The 19,476-nt window shown below is 40.9% G+C and overlaps 2 protein-coding genes across 5 annotated transcripts in view; one reads left to right on the top strand and one right to left on the bottom strand.

Moving 5' to 3' along the window:
• flt1 (fms related receptor tyrosine kinase 1) overlaps positions 1-3,112 on the top strand; it is a 34,594-nt gene extending 31,482 nt beyond the window's left edge. For both annotated transcript variants that reach the window (XM_071485211.1, XM_071485213.1), the window contains exons 27-30: positions 7-104; positions 379-448; positions 624-715; positions 1,059-3,112. In XM_071485211.1, coding sequence (XP_071341312.1) covers positions 7-104; positions 379-448; positions 624-715; positions 1,059-1,224 — 426 coding nt within the window. In that variant the 3' untranslated portion in view covers positions 1,225-3,112. The remainder of the gene's footprint in view (positions 1-6; positions 105-378; positions 449-623; positions 716-1,058) is intronic.
• Positions 3,070-19,109, bottom strand: pan3 (poly(A) specific ribonuclease subunit PAN3). 3 transcript variants are annotated; one of them, XM_071485215.1, is made up of 19 exons: positions 18,957-19,095; positions 18,453-18,817; positions 17,366-17,487; positions 16,911-16,983; positions 16,745-16,815; positions 16,405-16,552; positions 15,106-15,323; positions 14,501-14,605; positions 14,344-14,401; positions 13,716-13,877; positions 13,141-13,257; positions 12,679-12,780; positions 11,404-11,569; positions 11,051-11,138; positions 10,705-10,844; positions 9,588-9,717; positions 7,103-7,167; positions 6,881-7,019; positions 3,070-5,601 (listed from the first exon to the last, which is right to left on the bottom strand). In XM_071485215.1, exons 2-19 carry the CDS (start codon positions 18,790-18,792, stop codon positions 5,461-5,463), a joined length of 2,385 nt encoding a protein of 794 aa, XP_071341316.1. In that variant the 5' UTR covers positions 18,793-18,817; positions 18,957-19,095; the 3' UTR covers positions 3,070-5,460. The 3 variants fall into 3 exon arrangements, 2 of the variants coding, with proteins under 2 accessions (XP_071341316.1, XP_071341317.1); XM_071485216.1 differs by having other exon boundaries at positions 16,405-16,549; positions 18,453-19,106; XR_011691874.1 differs by lacking the exon at positions 3,070-5,601 and adding an exon at positions 8,035-8,119 and having other exon boundaries at positions 6,960-7,019; positions 18,453-19,109.
• Positions 19,110-19,476: the final 367 nt, after the last annotated feature.

Raw genomic sequence — 19,476 nt, 5'->3', positions numbered from 1 at the left:
CATCAGGATGGGAAGGATTATATTCCTTTGGGATCTTTCATGAGTGGAGACAAAAATCACAGCGAGACCTTGAAAGAAAACCCACTTGCAGTCACAAACCTGAGGTAAGGACATGAGAAAATGAAAACATCTTGTGATTAAGTGCACAGCCTGTAGCTCTGAGCTAGCATACACTGGCTTAAGTTGTGTATGAGTAATCAAGTTTGTTAGAGAAGTACTGCAGTAAGATAGAAGAGAAAATGAGCAAGACAGGTGCAGATGTGAAAGTGATGGGAGAGGGCTGCGTGAGGTAAGTGAAACTAAATACAGAAACAACAGGAAACAGGTTGAGAAAGTAGAGAGATTTCTAACTCATGTTTTGAATCTGAATCCAATCAGCTATATGAGGGGTATGGCCACACTTCAGACTTTTGAGGAACTGCCCTGTGAGGATCCAGACAACCCTGATGTAAGAGAACACCTTCACTTCTGCTTGCACACAGACCCACACACACACACGCAGAGAGGGGATGAGACAAAAATGCATCCTGACTTAGTCAGGAGGAAAAGTCATGAAACACAAAAAAACAGAGTCACAAACTAAACCCAGTAATACTGTGATGTTTGCATCCTCTCTGCTTCAGGATGAGCAGAGTGACAGCGGTATGGTCCTACCATCTGAGGAGCTGAAGCATATGGCGTGGAATAACGGCACTAAGACCAGGAAACTCAGCAGGTGGTGACCTTTCATTTCTGACCTTTTAAATCTTGACTTGCTTCCTACCAGTGAACCATGCACATATTTAGATGTCTTTCCACTGAACTGAAGATAACAGATTACTGCCTGCTTGTGAAATAGTGCCAAACTAAGAGACTAAGAAAACAGCGAGGCAATATATTTCCTTTTGTTAATCAAGCCCCAAGGAAAATATTTGTCATACAGACATTTTTTAAAAGATAATTGGATATTTTAAGTGATCATGTCAGGGACATGATATGAAACATTCAAGACTGATGCTGTGTGTTACCTTGATGTATAATAATCAAAACAAACTTTATCTGTGGATTTTTATGTTTAGGTTCTTCACCTTCAAGTGTCGGGACAACCAGGTGCCCTTCCTGTGCAATGACATCACAGGTCTCCGTGATGACGAGCCATCTATCCTGCCGTGTGACTGGGAGTCTGACGAAGGTGGCTCCCCTCCTCCGGACTACAACTCTGCCTTCCTGTATCCCTCCCTCTAGCATCTGCTATTGTCTAATTCTTTGACAGCTTTACACGGGGTAAATATTTTTTCCTGCTCATCGCTTTTAGTCACTCAGAATATATTCCGCTTTTTTTTTCTTTTTTTTTTTTTTTTTTTACACTTGCCGTTTTCACACGTTACCTTATTATAAAACCTGTAGGTGAACCCCCAGTCCTTCTCTTCCTTCACAGACGTTTTCCCCTTTTCTTTCTTCAGCCAAACTAAGAAATCATTTCTTTAGGTTAAAAACAAAATCCAAAATCACATGCTGTTACACAACAAAGCTTCCTCACAGTGACAGAATATTATATTAATGCATTTCCACACAACCCTTTCCAAGAGCAGCTAAGTAGCCTCTTACCTGACAGGATTTATTCTATGCAATTATGAAGAATGTATTTACCATACTTCATTTATTAGACGTTATTGTATTGGTACCTCATGCTCTGAGCTTTGTGAAGAGGAACACTGCTGTATGAAATAACTGTTCCTCTTACACAGATACTATATGCTGGACAAAGGTTATTACCCACTGAAGTATAGTATGTGTTAGACAGAATGTATTTACCTGTATTTATTTTAATGCTGTAGTTATGACATGAATGAGTCACTTGTTAACCATTGCTGTTGTTTAAATTTCTGTATGTGACTACACTCAGCTGCCTGTTTATGCAGCACTACTGAAACTAAAACAGTCATATACAACAGTCCCGTGATAAAATCCACTTTCATGAAACTGTTTCAAAAAAGGTGCTGATTTATGGACCCGTTATATCAGACGGGGTGGACAAAACATTCACAATACCTCTCAATATTATGCAATATAATTTAAAAATAAATCAAACTACACCCTCCAAAATGACCATGAGACCATGAAGTTTAATCAGTGTAACAACAAAAATTACAAATCATGAATATGGACTGTGCTGCAGGACTTTTATATAAAACTTTATTAATTATAGCTGGATCATCCTATATAAACTGGCAACAGGGTGAATATTTAATTCTACATTACTATAGACTATATTTTGATATTCAAGTCATTTAGAATTGACAAGAACATAGACAATGCACATTTCCTCAGGCTGTTTTTTGTAGTATATTTTCACTTACAAAAAATTCTGGTTGCATAAAAATCTGTACTATTACGTGTAGTGCTTCCCCTCTCCATCTATTTTTTTTTAACTAAAACATTAGAGCTGAAACAATTAATTGATTGACAGAAAATTAATTGGCAACTATTTTGAAAATCAATCACGTTCCAGCCTCTTAGTTGTGAGGATCTGCTGCTTTCCTTTGTCGCAGGTGACAGTTTAGACCAAATCATTCATCATGAAAACAATCGGCAGATGAATCAATAATGTAAATAATTGAAGTGCCCCTACAGAACATAAGACCAACAGATACATCTACTCTGTTATTGTCATCTTGAAGCAGACTCAGTATACACTTATTACCATGCAATCTATAACTGGATAACGACATTGTCATTATCCAGATATAGATTGCATTTCAGCGGGGTCAAACTGACTAGTATAGACTCATGAGAGTGCCATCTGACTATCACTACGAAGTGAGCTGAACTACACTGCAGACATTACGTTATTACAAAAACAAACCTCGAGAACTGTGCAGTCTTAGCGGTGTGCCATAGTATTGCATCAAGTCTTTACAGCTTTAAAGATGATTAATCACTGAAGAATGTAATTGTTTATGTAAAATCCAATTCATATGTTAACATCAGTATTGTTCTCCTGATTGTATAAACATGCTATAAGATATTTCAAATGTAAATGAAGTTGTAACATTCCTAATTACACAAAGAGACAACATCCCTCATGTATCTGTTTTGATATTCTTTATTAAAATACTGCTGTACACACAAATATTGCAAAATTTGAGACAATGAACACAAGAGGGGCATAAAACATACTAAGATGGTGATTGTAGGTGTGTTGATGTGGGGGAGGAGAAGAACGTTATCACTAATAGTAACTGGAGCGTGTGTGTCTGTTACGATGTGGAAGATAGTGATATGAGCACTGACATTGTGTAGGCCAAGTTGGGGACATGTGTGTGTCTGAAACTGTGTGTGTGTGTGTGTTTGTGTCTTGGGGGTTTTCTAAAGCACCACATTCACCAAATATGTTTTTGTCTTTTCATTTACCTAAAACAGAGGAAGTAGTACATGATCTAACACAGTCTGCTCCCTGCAGTTTTGTTGCCCCCGAGCACAGACAACTGACATCCATGACAACTTTGAAAAGTTGACGTTAAACCGGCTGCAGCCAAGACACCGTGCTTGATTGTTCCGTTCACCTTGATCTGTCTCTTATCTGACAGCGTGGTTCATAGGTGTGACCCTGTTGTTCTACAGTCTTATGTTTGAACACATTCAACAACAGCTACTGAGAACAAGATGAAGGTGGAGGAATCAACAACAGAGCTTGGATTGAGTTTTTCTAGGTAAAGTGGGTTTGCACCAAATTCATTTAGTCAGCAGTTTTGATTCAAATCATCAATGGAATAACAAACTGTGCTTAAGGGCAACATGAAAATCCCTTGCAGCATGATCTCCACAACTTCCTAAAACCTCCATCTGAAGACATCCCGCCCACTCCACTGTAGCTCATCTATCTGACTGGACAGGGGGCGGCCAATGACAGCCAAACACATTCAATCATTGGGCCCCTCCAGCTGTTTGTCATCCTGAGAGAAATCCAAGCCATCCGAGTGAGTGCAACAGCCAACGCCACTGCTTTGTCTCCAGCACGTTTTTATTTCATGATCTTAAAAAAGTCAACTAAAACAAAAACTGTTGGTGCCCTGTTCCTGTTCTCCTTTGCCCTCTATCCTTTCCCCTTTCCCTAAACCCTGCTGGAATTGGTCCACAGAATAATAAAGAGTTGAATTGAGGCAAAGATGAATTGCCCTCCCACTTCCCATCATGCATTCCTGCACAACAGCTGAGCAAAGAGAAAAACCAGCTAGAAAAGTCACAAAAAGCATCACTTTTTCTCAAATGTAGAGGGGCCCAGACCCCCTGGGGGGAAGTGAAGTTTGGGAGAAAGAGAGAAAGAAGAGGGGAGTGAGAGAGGGACAAAGAAAGGGGACGTTGGGGCGGGAGGACGGGTGGGGGACAAAATAAGGACATTCCACACAGAGGCAGCTGTGGTTCCACCTCAACAGAAGCCCCACCCACGGGCTACACCCAAGTGCTGGACAGCGAAATTACCTGTCCTTGAGCAGTTCATGTCACGATAGCGTCCATTGACCAAAGGTGGTTGCTGCATATGTAACAAACACTTGGTGGACAGCATCAGGAGAAGACACCCCTTCCTCAGTGCCAACCAAAACCACGTTTTACCCCCCAAAACCCAAATCCCGGTACATACTAGCCCACCCACCAATTAACCCACACATGAGCCTGATATTCCACAATCTCCTGAACTAAAATGTCAGAAATCCATATATTTCTTTTTCCAGTTTTAAGAACCCTTCCCACCCACCCAAGTGGTTTGCCCTTTCTGAGGGGGAACCAACAGTCGAGGCAAAGGTGGGCTGGCCTATTTCATTAAACAGGTACCATCCCGCCCCGATGAAAGCCTCGAGTGGTGTGTCCCGTCTCCTAGTGCGTCAGAATGAAGGGGTGTGGCCTCCAGCCAGATGAGAGATGCAGTCAATAAAAAGCTGGGTTTCTTTTTTTGTTGGTTGTTTGTTTTCATTGTGAGTCTGCTCTGGTATTTATGTCCATGTGTGGCTTTAGCTCTCTCTGTACACCCTGTAGGCCACTCACATATTCATAAAAATAACAAAAATTAACAAAAAAATTAAAATCTTAGTGCATCCTCCTCAGAAAAATAAACCCCAACTGTAGAAATAAACAATAAAAGCAGGAAAAAAGTTTATAACCTCATGGTTTGTTTCTGGATTTGTTCCCCAAATCTAAAAAAATGTCATCATACTCGTTTGTCACAGCTTCCGTGTTTGTCCTGTTTCTTTTTTTTTCCTTTTGTTTTTCAATTTTCAGCTGCGGGGTTTAGGAAAACTAAAAAAAATACACTTTAGAAAAAGCCATCCTGGTGGACAGGGTCAGTGTATGTGACTGAGGTTCACGAAGCCCTGCCCCGCTGCCTTCACCATGCTGATGTCATCTCCATAAGCCTGGTCCTCCGCTGTAGTGCAATAGTGTGCTCCAGGTCCGGGCGGTCCCACCCCCGGCCCAAAGAGGGCGCTACAGAGAGCCGGAGGCTGCAGCCTGCAGCTCCTGGAAGGTGCTGTCAAAGCAGCGCTTCAGGTCAGAGTAGGTCACAACCAGTACACTTTTCTCATCCCGAGACACCAGGCTGATTTTCTCAGGAACGCCCGCGTCCAGCTGAGGAAGGTACAATAAAAAAAACAAACAAAAAAAAAAAACAAAACAGTAAACGTACAGTAGGGTGACAAATTGAAGAAAAAAAAAGAAAATTTTGTGGCTAGACAGGATGATGATGCCTCCATCCACATGGTACATTGGGTCTCTGAACAATTTGGTGAGTATGAAGATGATGAGAATCGAATGCTATGGCCTTCACAATCAGCAGATCTCAAACCAAATGAACACCAATGGGATGGAGGTATGGACCAACGTGTTAGACAGTGCTCTCCACCACCATCAACAGAAAACCAAATGAGGAAATATCTTTTGTAGGAATGATGTTGATCCCTTCAGTAGAGTCAATGCCAAGGCTCTGGCAGCACATGGTGGCCCAACATCTCACTAAGACATTTTATGTTTCTTTTAATTTGTTGATATTTATGTATATCCAAGAAAATAATTTTTTTCTTGGATTAAATGTTTCAAAGGATTTGAAGGAGTCAGAAAATTTATCAAACATTTTGACAATCACTCAAGTCATTTTTCAAGTGAAAAGACCAATCACCCTTATTTCCCCTTTGGTTTCTCTCATGTGATAGCTGCATAGTAGTAGATAGTTGCAAATTATACTTATGCACAATTTCAGAGCAAACAACTAAACAAGGAAATTAAAGCAGATTAATCAATGAGAATAATTGTTGGTTGCAGTGCTAATTTCAAGAATAAAATGTAATGCTTCTCTGAACTACTGTGAACCCAGATGACCTTGTATATCTGAGATAAGCAGCGGATACATCAGTGTGCGGGAAGTCATGTGGATATTGATAAAAACAGACCATTCAATGACTTGAGAGGTACAAAAAGTCAGTGTTTAACGATCTCTAGTTTAAATAGTGAAAAGCGGAACAACAGAAGTGAGAGAAAAAAAAACTTGTGAAAAATCTACATGAAGTTAAGTTGGGGATTGATAAGATTTACTGTTGGCTCCAGAAAGCAAAGCAGAACATGACCTTACAAACATCACTTCTGCTGCTCCTGCCCATGACTAGCTGCTTGCCAAATTCTAAATGTCAGTAATGGAAGTGGGCCAACAATCAGATCTGCAATCAATTGGTAAATGCATGCATGTTTTGTCAGCTAGTGTACACATTAAAAATGTTCTGAAAATAGGCCACTTTACCTTTCTTTACACATTAAAAGTTCACTAATGGACAATGTCTCAAATTTCTGTATATACAAATATTATCAATGTCATTTAATTAAAAAAAAAAAGTAGAAAAGAGGAAAGCTCACTAACTTTGTTGAGGCAGGAAACAATGTGGCTGAGGTCGATCCAGGGCGTCCCAGCTTCTGTCACCTGATGAAACAGGTGGTCCCGGAAAAGCTTCAACAGGTAGCGGTCGCCCGTCTCTGACCATGTTGGGTCCTTCTGAAACCTGATTAGCACAAGACAAGGTCATTGAGTAACAACAAAAACACAAATCACACATAAACTGGTCTTTCCATATGCTCGACTTACTCTGGCCGCTCGTTGATGGTGCCCAGTTTGGCCAACAGGCGGAAGAGGCGGCCATTTTGCACCTCCTGCAAATAAGCATTACAATGGTTTATTCATCAGGCCCAAAATATTTTAATTTAAGGAAAAAAGTATAGAAAGCATCCCCAGAAGTAGTAGCAGTTCTATGAACGGTTGCACAGGATGGATATTGGTGGGAATAAAGCAGTGACACAGAGTTACTGATGTTTAAGCAAAGTGAAAATGGTAAGGACTTGAAGAAACTGCCACGAAGTGAAGAAAATCATTCTGCTGCTGGAGTTTGCAACACACACACACACACACACACTGCACCAATGCAGTTGTACAGTGAGCGATGCTAAAGGGCAGCTTGATACTGCAGGTTGGGGAATAAATAAAAATAAATAAATATGCCAAAAAATCAAATGAATTAATAAATAAATGGAGAGGAAGGAATTACTGAACAACAAATGAACGAGCATAAGGGTATGTCAGAATTCCTCCTTAAACACAATGGGCCCGCTGCAGGGAACACTATCAGAAACTGAAACCTCTGTCACTTGACTTTCTGTCCATACATGGTGCTGGACCCCGTTTTTTCGCAGGTTCCAGAAGACACTTCCTCCTTACTGAAAGTCAACCACAAGAGGCTGCATTTCATTTTCTTCTAAATGCATTTATTTTGTGTGTAGTCACATCTCTGATTATCATTTAATGTTAAAAATGAATTAATGGAAATAAAGGACTACTGTAACCAGCTCCAACATTACTGAACATCAGAACAGACTGGAGACTCATCTTGACGGCTTGATCAGCTAATTCATGCAAATGTTAAGAGAACAAGCTGCTGCACCACTCAACATGTGCACCTGTAGATTCGACAAAAACTTGATGTCTCTGACTTCACATAGGATTGTCATCAAGCTGTAGCTCACCTTTCATCTCTGCAGATATAATTTACTCCTGCCTCTTTTCTCTTCCTCCTCTCTGCCTGTCTCACCCTGTCAAACGTTTTCTGCACTGTTGGACAAAGTGAAAATTATTGAATACCAAGCAACTGAATGTGTTGTCTTCCTCCAACATGTATTTAGGAATATACCCTCGAAATTTCCAAACTTGGACTGCTCTAAAACCAGAACCGCAAAAATAATCCTTTACAAAAACTGCTATAACCTTTTACTTTGGTCTTATATCCAATATTTTAATCATTGCTTCTATCAATTATGATAACATTATCCTGAAAAACCTGATTGCAGCACTATGAAAAAAAGGCTACGTCACTAGACAAAGCCTATTACGGTAAGAACAACAGTTCCATTTTTTTGTCTTCCTGCAAAAAAAGTTTGAAAAAGATAAATAAATTGAAAATAAATACATAAATTTAAGTTACATTTTTTGGCTATATCATCTGATCAGCTGCATTTCAGACTATAATGAGAATATCTCACAATCAATACATCTGTTCAGAACAGTCAAACTCAGTGATGAGGTAAATAATCTTAAAAATGGAAACAATGTCAACCACAGCCAAAAGCTTGACACAACAGGGGTGTTGAAATGATGCTGCCACAATTCCCGTCAAACATTTCACATGAAAACCAAACCATGCCACAGCTCACACAAGCTCAGTTAGGATTTATGAAATATTAAATGCAAGTTCCTCTTGGTCTTCACAGACTGTTGTGCTTATAAAAAATTATACTTTTCAAATGTTTTAAACAATTCTAATCTTTTATCAACAAAAACGCACACTAAGCAAGAAAACAGCACTGCCTCTAATCCCTGTGTGCACCAATATATTCAGCTCACACGTAATACAGAGATGGCCTGATGCACAGGAAACACACCAGTACAGGTATCAGCAGATCACTGGCAGGTATGACAAAGAAATGCCCTATTTTTTCTTTCAACCTACTTTGTAGTTCTACAGAGAAGTGATTACTAAGTAGTAGTGATAAAAAGTAGTGATAAAAAGCAGGTAATAACGTACTTTTTATTTATTATAAAAAGCAGGCAATGACCTACTTTTTATTGTTACTAAGTAGTATTCAACTGTTCCCTGTGCATGTGTTTATCAAAATGCTGGAGACCTAATAAAAGCGGAAACTGACATCACTATTTGCATTTAGAGGTGTCAACAAACACAACCTACTTTTGGTTTGGTGGATGTGTACAAAGGAGTTAAGGGGAAGTCAGGGCATGAACAAGAAAAAAGGTGTGGGTTGGTTGTTTCACACATTCGCGCTTGTACATGGGGAAACTGAATTCTAAGCGAGACTATGATATACCGTACAACATCCTGTGTGCACACAACTTCTCTCTTAGCTAACTAAACCAATGCCCTAATTCTGACCACCGCCTAACAATATCAGCCTGTGAAGAACATGACTGAATCATGCACACTTGAAATATCTGTTCCGAGGTATCCGATAAACTAACTGTGTTTTTCTAAGTATTCTCGAACATAAAGGAAGCATCTTGCTTATACCTTGGCCAGGTCCTCTTCAATGACATCATTCCTCATCTGTGATGCATCTAGTTGCGTGTAGAATCGGGCTCCGATCATCGGCATAATGTCATTGACGCTGCGCAGGCGAGACTGTTCAGTCAGCAGATACCTGCACATACACAAAAGTCAAAAATCTACCCTCAGGTGGGTTAGAAAGGTCCAATTCTGTCATAGACGCACTCTTTCACAAGTAAGTAAGTATTGTGACAACATGAACTTTGAGGCCAACATTCAAGTCTCCTCAATTAAAAGGCAAAAAGTTATCACTATTAACATCTGACAGCTGGAGCCGTTCTATTTTAATTGGCTGGCTCTTTCAGACTAATTTGAATAGACCTGAAATGATGAAATTATAAGTTCATCCTGAAATCCTGTCAAACATGTTTGCAACATTACAGGTGTAAAGCCTAAACTTAGTAGGTATGATCATTTTAATGGGCCAATCAGATTCCAGCTTTGTCTGATAGACTGGTTTGGAAGTGTTATATGGATTTTAGGATAACTGGGTGGCTACATGATCATATACAATCAAAGCCTAAAATAAAATAATAGAATTATCAGTCTTGTCAAATGGTCAATTCTCAGTTTTGAGTACAGCAAATTCAATTGTCTTCAAGTTTGCACTTCTAGATATACAATGACCTGTCTTTGCAGACAAAGTCTCAGCTCCTCCCAACCAGAACAAACTCATGCGTCTATGATGACTTCAGGCTGTAGCCCAGCATTTTCCTGGACAAATTTGCTAAGCCTGCTGCCACCGTGACCCAGCCCCAGAAAGCAGCAGATAATAGATGGATGAATCTACAGTATATCTGACTGCTGTAGACAATGAAAAATATAGTCCTAACCTGAGTTTTTATGCTATTGATTAATGGTAAAATTAGGGGCGTTGTACTGCATCTTACTACAGATGTTTTTAAATCCTTCATCCCTCACAGAAGAGGTCTCAGGGTGGGAACTGGGTGGCATGGGACAGTTTGTGGCTAAGTTACAGCATTCTGGGTCGTGTCCAACTTTAATTAGGACAAGTGTCAATTCTATTAAAAACTTGTTCCCTGAAATCGACGACACGTGGTACGTCACACATGTTTCTTACAGAATGAGGTTCTTGAGGTCTGAAGAGTAGTTGATGGACACCAGCTCCATGGCCTTCTGCAGGTTCTCCCTTTGAATGCCAGCCAGGGAGTTACATGCCAACGCCAGCACCACCTTGCCCAGTGACACTAGGTCTGCTTGCTACATGAGAAAACACACCATTTTAAAAAGACTTAAACCAGCCATTCTCAAGTTCATAAGCGTATGAGATATGGTTGTGGTTTTCCCCACTGCGGGACGTATAAAGGCCATCTTACACGACCTTCTCCATTTGCACATGCTGCACAACTGATGTGAGATGCGTTTTCATGTGTGATTGATCAGAAACAGGAAACATCATACGTTACCTGGTACTGTGGCATTAGGGCAAGATGATTGGTCTGACTGTTGTCAAATGTTAAGACGTCAAACACCCCAACACAGTTCACCCGTAACCTGCAGAGATAAGAGAACAGTCATCATTGGTTTGCATGTGTGTGCACAATCACATGGTTGTCGAAAAAAGGAAGCCGTCACGGAAAATACTCTTCTGCTTTTAGTGTATTCACAGTTAACAGTCTTATCTACACTTTGAGTTGGAAATTGAAATACATGCGTACACTGCTATTTATGCTTATGTGTGATAGTCTCTATTCAACATTCTTCATCAACCCAAGCTGAACCATGAACTGTCTGCTGATTTATTTATGTGTGTGTATACCTGGTCTTGCCAGTAATGAGAATCTTGCTGGGGTCCATGACACGACAGGCTAGGCCAGCGGTGTGGATGGTGCGCAGGGCTGAGCTGAGCTGGACAATGTAGGCCCAGATGAGAGACTCAGGGAGCAGACCTGCGTGCTGCCGTGGCGGGGGAGGCTCATGTTGTCCTGCAGACAGAGACACGCTTTATCACACAAACACAGCATGAGGGGTTACACATTACTTCTGAACTAAACCTCAAACTGTCATCAACTTCCTTGGTTATCTTATCTTCAGAATAAACCGTCTGTCTGTCTGTCTGTCTGTGTTGTGATGTCAGTAAGAAACCAATTTCCCTCAATTTAACCTGATTGTCTTTATCAATTATTCTGCTGGTTATTTCCCTTGATGAATGTATATATTAGATGTCAGCAATACAGTCAGGAAATGGTGAAGAATACTGTAAAATAACTTCCAAAACTTAATTATTAAAATAATTGATCATTTCAGCTCTATTATTGCCAATCAGTGAGAGGAAATGCAGCTCACTGTTCCCAGAAACCACATTCACCGTCTGTGCAGAACTTCCTGCGCATATATATATATATATATGTATCACTTGTTAAAGGATGCAAACCTTTACCATCAACAATGGTGTAATGATGCTCAGGCAACGGAGTGTTAGGGTGTGTGCTACACAACAAAAGCCACAGCGTCACTCTGAAAACGTCTTGGCCAAAATGTCAAAATGTCTGCTTATCTAAAGGCAATTTGGAAACACTTTCTATACAATTCAAGCATTATAGTTTGTTATTAGTGTTTGCGACAGGCTGGAGAAATCCAGGGGTCTGAATGGTTTTGCTTCCTCTGTGTGCATTCCTGTAGGTAGGCCATACAGCACCTGCCCTAGGATCAGTTTCAGCCACAGTTTCCTCCAAGTCCCTATGTCTCACTTGCACAGACACACGCATACCAACTGTCAAACTAGAGCATTTTACAGACTCCAAACATGTAAATCCTCAAGACATCCATCAGAGTCGTTTCAGAATGTCTTTATTTTAAAAAGCAACTGGGTGATTTTATGTGTACAACCTAAGCCATAAAACATCGGATGCGAGCACAACCACAGGCACTGCAGACCTGACAAAACACACCTAAATAGACTTAGGTCAATGACCTCGTTAACAAACATGTAAACAAACTCAAAATGTGTGAAGCATGGTGGTGCAGAGGGCCATCTGAAGTGATGCTGGGTCTATTTCAGTATGAGGGAGGAAGGGAGGGAAGAGCAACTCACCCCACTTCCTCTTAGTAAAATACGAGTCTGCTGCCGGGTCATTGAAGTGTCTACTGAACATGGTTTCTGCACCCGCATGGAAGTCATAAGAGAACACCAATGCTAGGAAAGAAGAAGTGGAGAACAGTTACAGGTCAGAAAACAAAACAATCGGACTAGGTCTAAGAGCTACACATACTTCAAATAATCCAGTCATTAAGACGTCTCTATTGTATTCCCATAAGTGTTTTTCTTTACCACCATGAGACCATCAAATGAGAGTATGAAATAACCTTAGTATTGGCCAACATGATACTTCATTGCTCCTGCTAACCTTTGCAACCTAAAATAATAAAACTTTGGCGACAAATACTTAGAGTTTGAATGCAATACCCTAAAAGAAAATATAATATCTAACAAAATATGAAAAAGGTTAGGGGTCTGAATACTTTCAGTGCACTGTAAATGGTTGGAAACACTCACAGTGGTCTCCAAAGGCCTTGGTTGTGAAGACCTCCCTCAGTGTTACAGAGTTGGAGTGCTGGATCTTCTTCCACATGTCCACCAGCATCATGCACTTGGTGTTAACAAGGCGGAAACCTGAAGACATTTTAAAAATACACAGCAGATGTACAGGAAATTAGAAATCTTGGACTATCTCAACATCCTGCACAACCATATGATAACAACATGGTCACAACCTGTCCATTTCTCTAAATGGACAGGCTCATCCAAAATACCATGTCAGCATTGTAATCAAGTTTTTTTGAGTCTACTGCACAACATGGATGCATTATTTTCCTTTGGTAGTCTTATTAGGGCTTATTCAAAAATTTTGTTTAATAAAATCTTCCAATTTTGCAAAAAGTTTTTACTTTACTTTAAGACTATGCCACTCGAATTTTAGACTGCTTTGGAAGTCTGCAATTATCTCAGGTACTTGTTTCTTTTTACTTAATAGTTATCTGAGAGTCAACACATGATTACATCATTTGTCAAGGTGGCTTTTTCAGTTCTGCGCCATTTGCATTGTTTTTCTTTGAAATACTGTTTGTTACCATGTATCCTCCTCAGGCAGTAAGGCAGGTCATCCTTGCTGTTGACAGCCTTGTAACAGGAGGTGATGTAGCTGAAATTGCTGGTCTTCTGCATGCGGTTTGGTGGTGGGAGGGGCTCGAGGGGGAACAGACTGTGGTAGCTATCCACCTCAGATGGTACATCTGCCAAAGACAGAAGCAAAAAACATAGCATGATACTCATGCTTCAGCATGAACACATGCAATCAAATAAAGAGCCAACAACTTTAAGTAGTAAGTAGTGGCCTATATGAACTATACTAAACACTTTGTTTGAACACTTGCAACATGAAGTAATTTCAGTTCACAAATGTAGTCCATTATTGCATGTATGACAACAGACACAAACAAATAACCAAAAATAACCTGAAAGAGATACCCACAGAAACCACAAACAACATTTGTCAACACTGCAAGAAGGCAATGCTAGTTTGTCTACTTGTGAACACCAACAATAGCACATCAAAATTGCCTCTTGTTCATTAAAAAGCTTTTTTTTTTGGATTGCAAAAATGTTTTTATTGCAAACCTGTCTTGTTCTACCGCATTCACGGGTAAATGATCAAATCAATAACAACCCTTTGCTGTGACGACAGAGTAGACCTTTTACCTGGGTTCTCTGAGTGGTCAATCTGGGCCATGGTTATCAGATGTCTGTTTATCAACTCCTGAAGGAAAAACAAGAGGGCATCACATCAGAAATTACCTCCAGAGAAGCGGGCAAAAGGGATGTTTGGTGAAAAGGGTGAAGGGCAAGTAGGTGATACCTGTCGAAGCTCATCAGCCATGAAGAAGGACGGGGCATTTGCTTTCGGCTGCATGTAAGCCACATGGGGTGCAGTGGGGGGATAGATATGGTAGGTAGGAAACACCTGTGATGAAACCAGAAAACACAGCTTCCTATTTATTGAGAAATGAAAACCAATCTAATCATACATGTATGTTTTTTTTCCAGAGTAGAAGCATAACTCAAAAACAAAACTCTTCTCACAGCCCAAAGAAAGTGTTGGGTAGGAAACAATGCTATTAGAAGTCAAATAATAATCCCTAGCTGGTCACAATGACTGCTTCTTTAAGATTGTCGTATGGCTACACAAAATAGAGTAGCATGCAAACTGAAGCGTAGTATAGTGTGCAAGAATTTCTGACTCAACACTCTTGCCTCCTGAAAGAACCTCATATCAGATCAAGCTTTTAATGTGGACAGATTTAAATGCATTTTCTTGTTTACAATTGATTTCTGCAAAAGTCATGATGTTGCATTTTTGTATGTTTGTTTAGGACTTTTAATGTCTTGTAGTGTATTCACTGCTTTAGTCTACAAATATTTCTTGGCTAAAATACAGAATAGGATTCTGGGTGCAGCACATACCATCCCAGCCATTGGTGCTGGGGTGTTGTCTGTGTAGAAGTACGTTGTCCCCCCTACGGTCTCTTTCTGAATAATGTGAGTGCCCTGGTCAGATGCGGTGGTGGGCACCATGTAGTTGGCAGGGTTCGGGGTATGACTGCGCCGACGAGGGGCAGGTGAGGTGTGTGGTGTGATTTTTGGGGAGTGGAGAGGAGAGGAACCCGCAGACAGGGACATGCCTAAAATTGAAGACGAGAGAAAGAAAAGACGGGCAACATTCACCGGCTGCAATCATATGAATGTTTGAAACACAAAGCATATAGCCAATAGCAAAACGTAAATTGCCCTGAATGAGTGACTGACTGACTGATCATATTTCACCCATCGGTCAGCTGAATGCCATGTGACTGAGTTGGCGTTTCCATATTGTCCACTGCCCTTTCAAAATGATTTGGCGCAAAGAGTTTCTATTAGAGGGCGTTAACAGCCTTCAGAGTTGCCAAGTAGCATATTTGTCGCTAGATTTAGAAACTTTTTCTTCAAACAAACCTAGGTATAAACATAGTATATGGCTTAGGGCTTCACCTCTTGTTGAGGGCAGCCACCTTGGTCCTCCTGGTTTAAAGACACACCAAGCAGAGAGAGCAGGAGAGCGGGAGGGAGAGAGGAGTCAAAGGTAAATGCTAAGCTAAAGGAACTAGCTGATCTGAATAGCATGTAAATGACAGAAACATCAGCAACTGGAAATGAGACAATATGCTTGTTGCAGCACGTCAGAAGAGCAATAAAAGCTCTGATAAGAAATAAAGGGCTTCTGTCCACTGAAAGGCCAGGGGGCTTTTAAGTTGAAATAGTTACAGAGAATGTTGTAACTGTAACACGGCAAATGAAAGCAACCTAAAACTAGGCTCCATACAAAAATAGTGGTGTGGTCAATTATACATATGAAGAGGAGGGAGAGAAGCAAATACAAACTGATATAGAGCTGAAACCGACTGACACTAAAAGGAATTCAAATATGATGTGATTATGTTTCATTTTTACAGTGGTTCCACAGCTGTTTTTAACTACATGCTCAATTTCACATATTGACCATACAAAATCCAGCCATATACTAGGTTTTGACCTAGTCTTGTTTTTTTGTTTTACTCTCAACAGTAGCAGATGTGGTGCTATGCAAAAGAGGGAATTCCCAAATTTGCTGAACTAAAGAATTTTTAGAGCTAAAGATGGAAAACAAAACTGAGTCAGTAGAAAGTGGAGCACAGCAAATATAACTGGGTGACTTCTCAGATGGTAGATCTCCAAAAAAGATCCCACCTGGGGCCAGTGCAGCAGCTGTGGAAGTGCTGAGACCAGGATGTGGGAAGAGAGGTGAGGGGAAGGCCGGGACAGTGGACTGAGCCATGGTGGCCATACGTGGAGCTCCCTTAGGGATGAACTCACTTGCTGCCGGATTAGGAGTCTGCTGGCACAAGAAAAAATATACAAGAATTACATGAAATCCTCCACTTCTGTTAAGAGACAATGAAGACAAAGACAGACACTAAATGTATGATGCTTACGTTTCATGTATCTGCGCATACAAAAAGTACAGCGCAGAACTTTAAAAGCCCTTTAAAGTATTTTCATTGTCTTTGTCCAGTGCTTGTGTGCTCACCTTTCTCCTTTGGGAAATGCTAAGAGCACCAAAATCACTGAACAGTGAGGATGTTGTGGAGTTCACTGGATCTGTGGAAGGCCATAGAGTGTAAGGACTTGGGCAGTGGTGCTTTCAGTATTCAGAGTGCTGACTCCTGCTTCACGGAGCACTGTAAGAGTCTTACCATGTGTGCTGTGGCTGAAGTTCTTGGCACCATCGTTGAGGAGACTGGGAGAGCTGCTGCTGGTAGTCATTCGCTAAAGAAAGCGCCACCAAGAACAGATGTGTTACAGAAGGTATTTGAATGTGCATTTATGTTTATCAGCACATTATCACCAAATACTACAGTTACTGTTAAAATGTGTGAATTTAAACAAAACATTAAAAACTAACAACATAATAACTAACATAACACACAGAACATTGAATAAACTAACGTAGTACCTCAGTTTATCCAGGGACTTACAGCCATGTAAACAGCAATGTAAGCAATAACATCGATTTTCAAAGCAGTCCTTGTTACACTGTATGTTTACGCTAATCATATACAGAGGGGTCCAAAAGTCTGAGACCACTTCCGCACATTTAGGTGGTCTCAGACTTTTTGACCCCACATTATCTACAGCTTCTCTCTTGTACCTGCATCATTGAGTATTTAGACTCTGCTGGGCTTCCAAACCCATTGACCCCAATAAAGCTGCTGCTGAAGTAAGAGTTGGTAAGATTGGCATCGCTCAGGGTTGCGCCCTCCATCCCTGGGACTGTGGATGACAAACATGAAAGTTAAACAAATAATATTTCTTCACTATACCAACATAACAGAAAAAATGATTATATTCTTTAATTAAGACCAGAAAGTAAAGTCGTCAAGATAATGTCAGCACTACCGAGTCTTTGCTTTACCAATTGCAAAGCTAATTAGAAAGCATGTAAACAGTTTTACTACTGCAGAGTGAGCTACTACAGCCTGACACAAGGCGATATCAAGTATGACTACCTACGAGTAACAAAGTTTTGACAACATTTAGTGATTTCCAAGATCCCCGGTTAAACTGAACGTAAGTACCCTTTAACACTAGAGTTGCATGTGGACATTAGGTACTTGTTTGTTTACGTTGGGAAAATAGAAAGTAAACACAGTACCCCGTGTACAGCTAGCGTAGCTAGGCTAATGTTAGCAAACATTAAACTTGGATCTAAACAGCAACACTGGAGTTCACAATAACAAGATTTAACTAGAGTAAAACTAACGGCACCAATACTGAAACTGACAATGACTCCATGAAGGCAAAGCCAAACGCATTAAAGTTAGTTAAAGCGGCAAATTTAACTCTACTTTAGCAAAGGCTAGCTGGCTAATAGCTGCACTAGCTAACGTTAGTGGGTCGCGGATTTCTGTCCACTCACAGCTGTCACACAAAAACACCAGGCCTCCTCCGTGTGAGCTGCAACAGCATGGCTAATGTTACATGTTGTTATCAAGCATGACTAACACCAGCTTAAAACAAAGCTATCCACAAGACAACTTAGGAGAACAGTGTGGGCCAGTTGCATTCAGAGGATGTAGCATCTTGTTTGGAAGGGAAATGTAACCCACGTTGTTTTGGGGGGAAGAGGCCTCGGTGAATCCTCGGGCTAAATTTTAACAAAGCCCCACAAGGCCCAAAAGTAAAGTCACCGTCAGTCTCCCCATGTAAGGCCCTGTCTTGTTGTAATTGTTACTCACTGGTTAACAGCTGCCCCTCCAGAGACGTGCCTGCAGGCCCCAATGTTTCGCTCTTCTTGGACACACCGGTCCCCCCGCCACCCGGGCAGGCCGCCGTGGAGCCACCGAGGGAATACCCCGCTGGCGTCCCGCCACCCCCGGCCATAGACAACGGGACGGGACTACCGCCGCCACCGTGTAGCGGCAGGCTTGCAATGGACGGATCCTCATGCAGGAACTGACACTCGTCTCCATAAAAGCACGTTTTGTCTTTCGCGTAGTATCGGCAAAACTTCACCTTGACATTGGGTATCCCGGCACCCCCAAGCGGAGCAGCTGAAGCTGGGAGTCCACTGTTCATGGCACCGCTGCTGCCGCCGCCGCTGCTGCCGGAAGACACTCAAACATAGAGAGACGCAGATAGCTAGCGAGCTAGCCAGCTAGCCTGCAAACAGTTTCCACTTAAAGGAACGGATTAATATCACTTCAGCTGGTGAGGGACGCTTAAGACGCTACAGTACTCACATTATAAAGCTAGGATGCACTTTGGTTTAAGAAAATATCATTGCATGCGTGAAATCCTGGTCGTCGTTGTTGTCGTTATCCATGCAGCTGCCGCTTCGCAAAGTAGCCTGTTGTTGTTTTTCACTCGCAGTGTGGTTGCTCTGCTAGGGACCAGCTAGCATTGCTTTGCATTGTGGGTACAGCGTTTGCTTGGGTTTACCTGCTGTAAATGCAAACTACAAACTCCACTTGCAGCACTTGGAGATTGAGAATGCAAACAGATGATGATGTTTGCTCTTCAAACCTTGTTTTCAGCTGTCAGCTATTTTAAAATTATTAATTTTATTTCCAATTAACCTGTTTTAAATTGTAGCATCAGAAGCATATTATTGCAATTCTACATTTAATAAGTTTGGGTAATATATATGATGCTGAAAAATAGATGCATGGGAATAGAACATCAGAATAAAAAAAAAAAAATAGCCAAAAACACTTTTTTAAAAGTTTATTTTTTTAAAATATTTGAGAGGTGACATCGTAC

The sequence above is a fragment of the Trachinotus anak genome, unplaced genomic scaffold (genome assembly GCF_046630095.1).
Source record: "Trachinotus anak isolate AG129_WGS33_773 ecotype Australia unplaced genomic scaffold, CSIRO_AGI_Tana_v1 ptg000009l, whole genome shotgun sequence".
Taxonomy (NCBI): Eukaryota; Metazoa; Chordata; class Actinopteri; order Carangiformes; family Carangidae; genus Trachinotus; species Trachinotus anak.
This window is presented reverse-complemented; position numbering and strand designations above follow the sequence as displayed.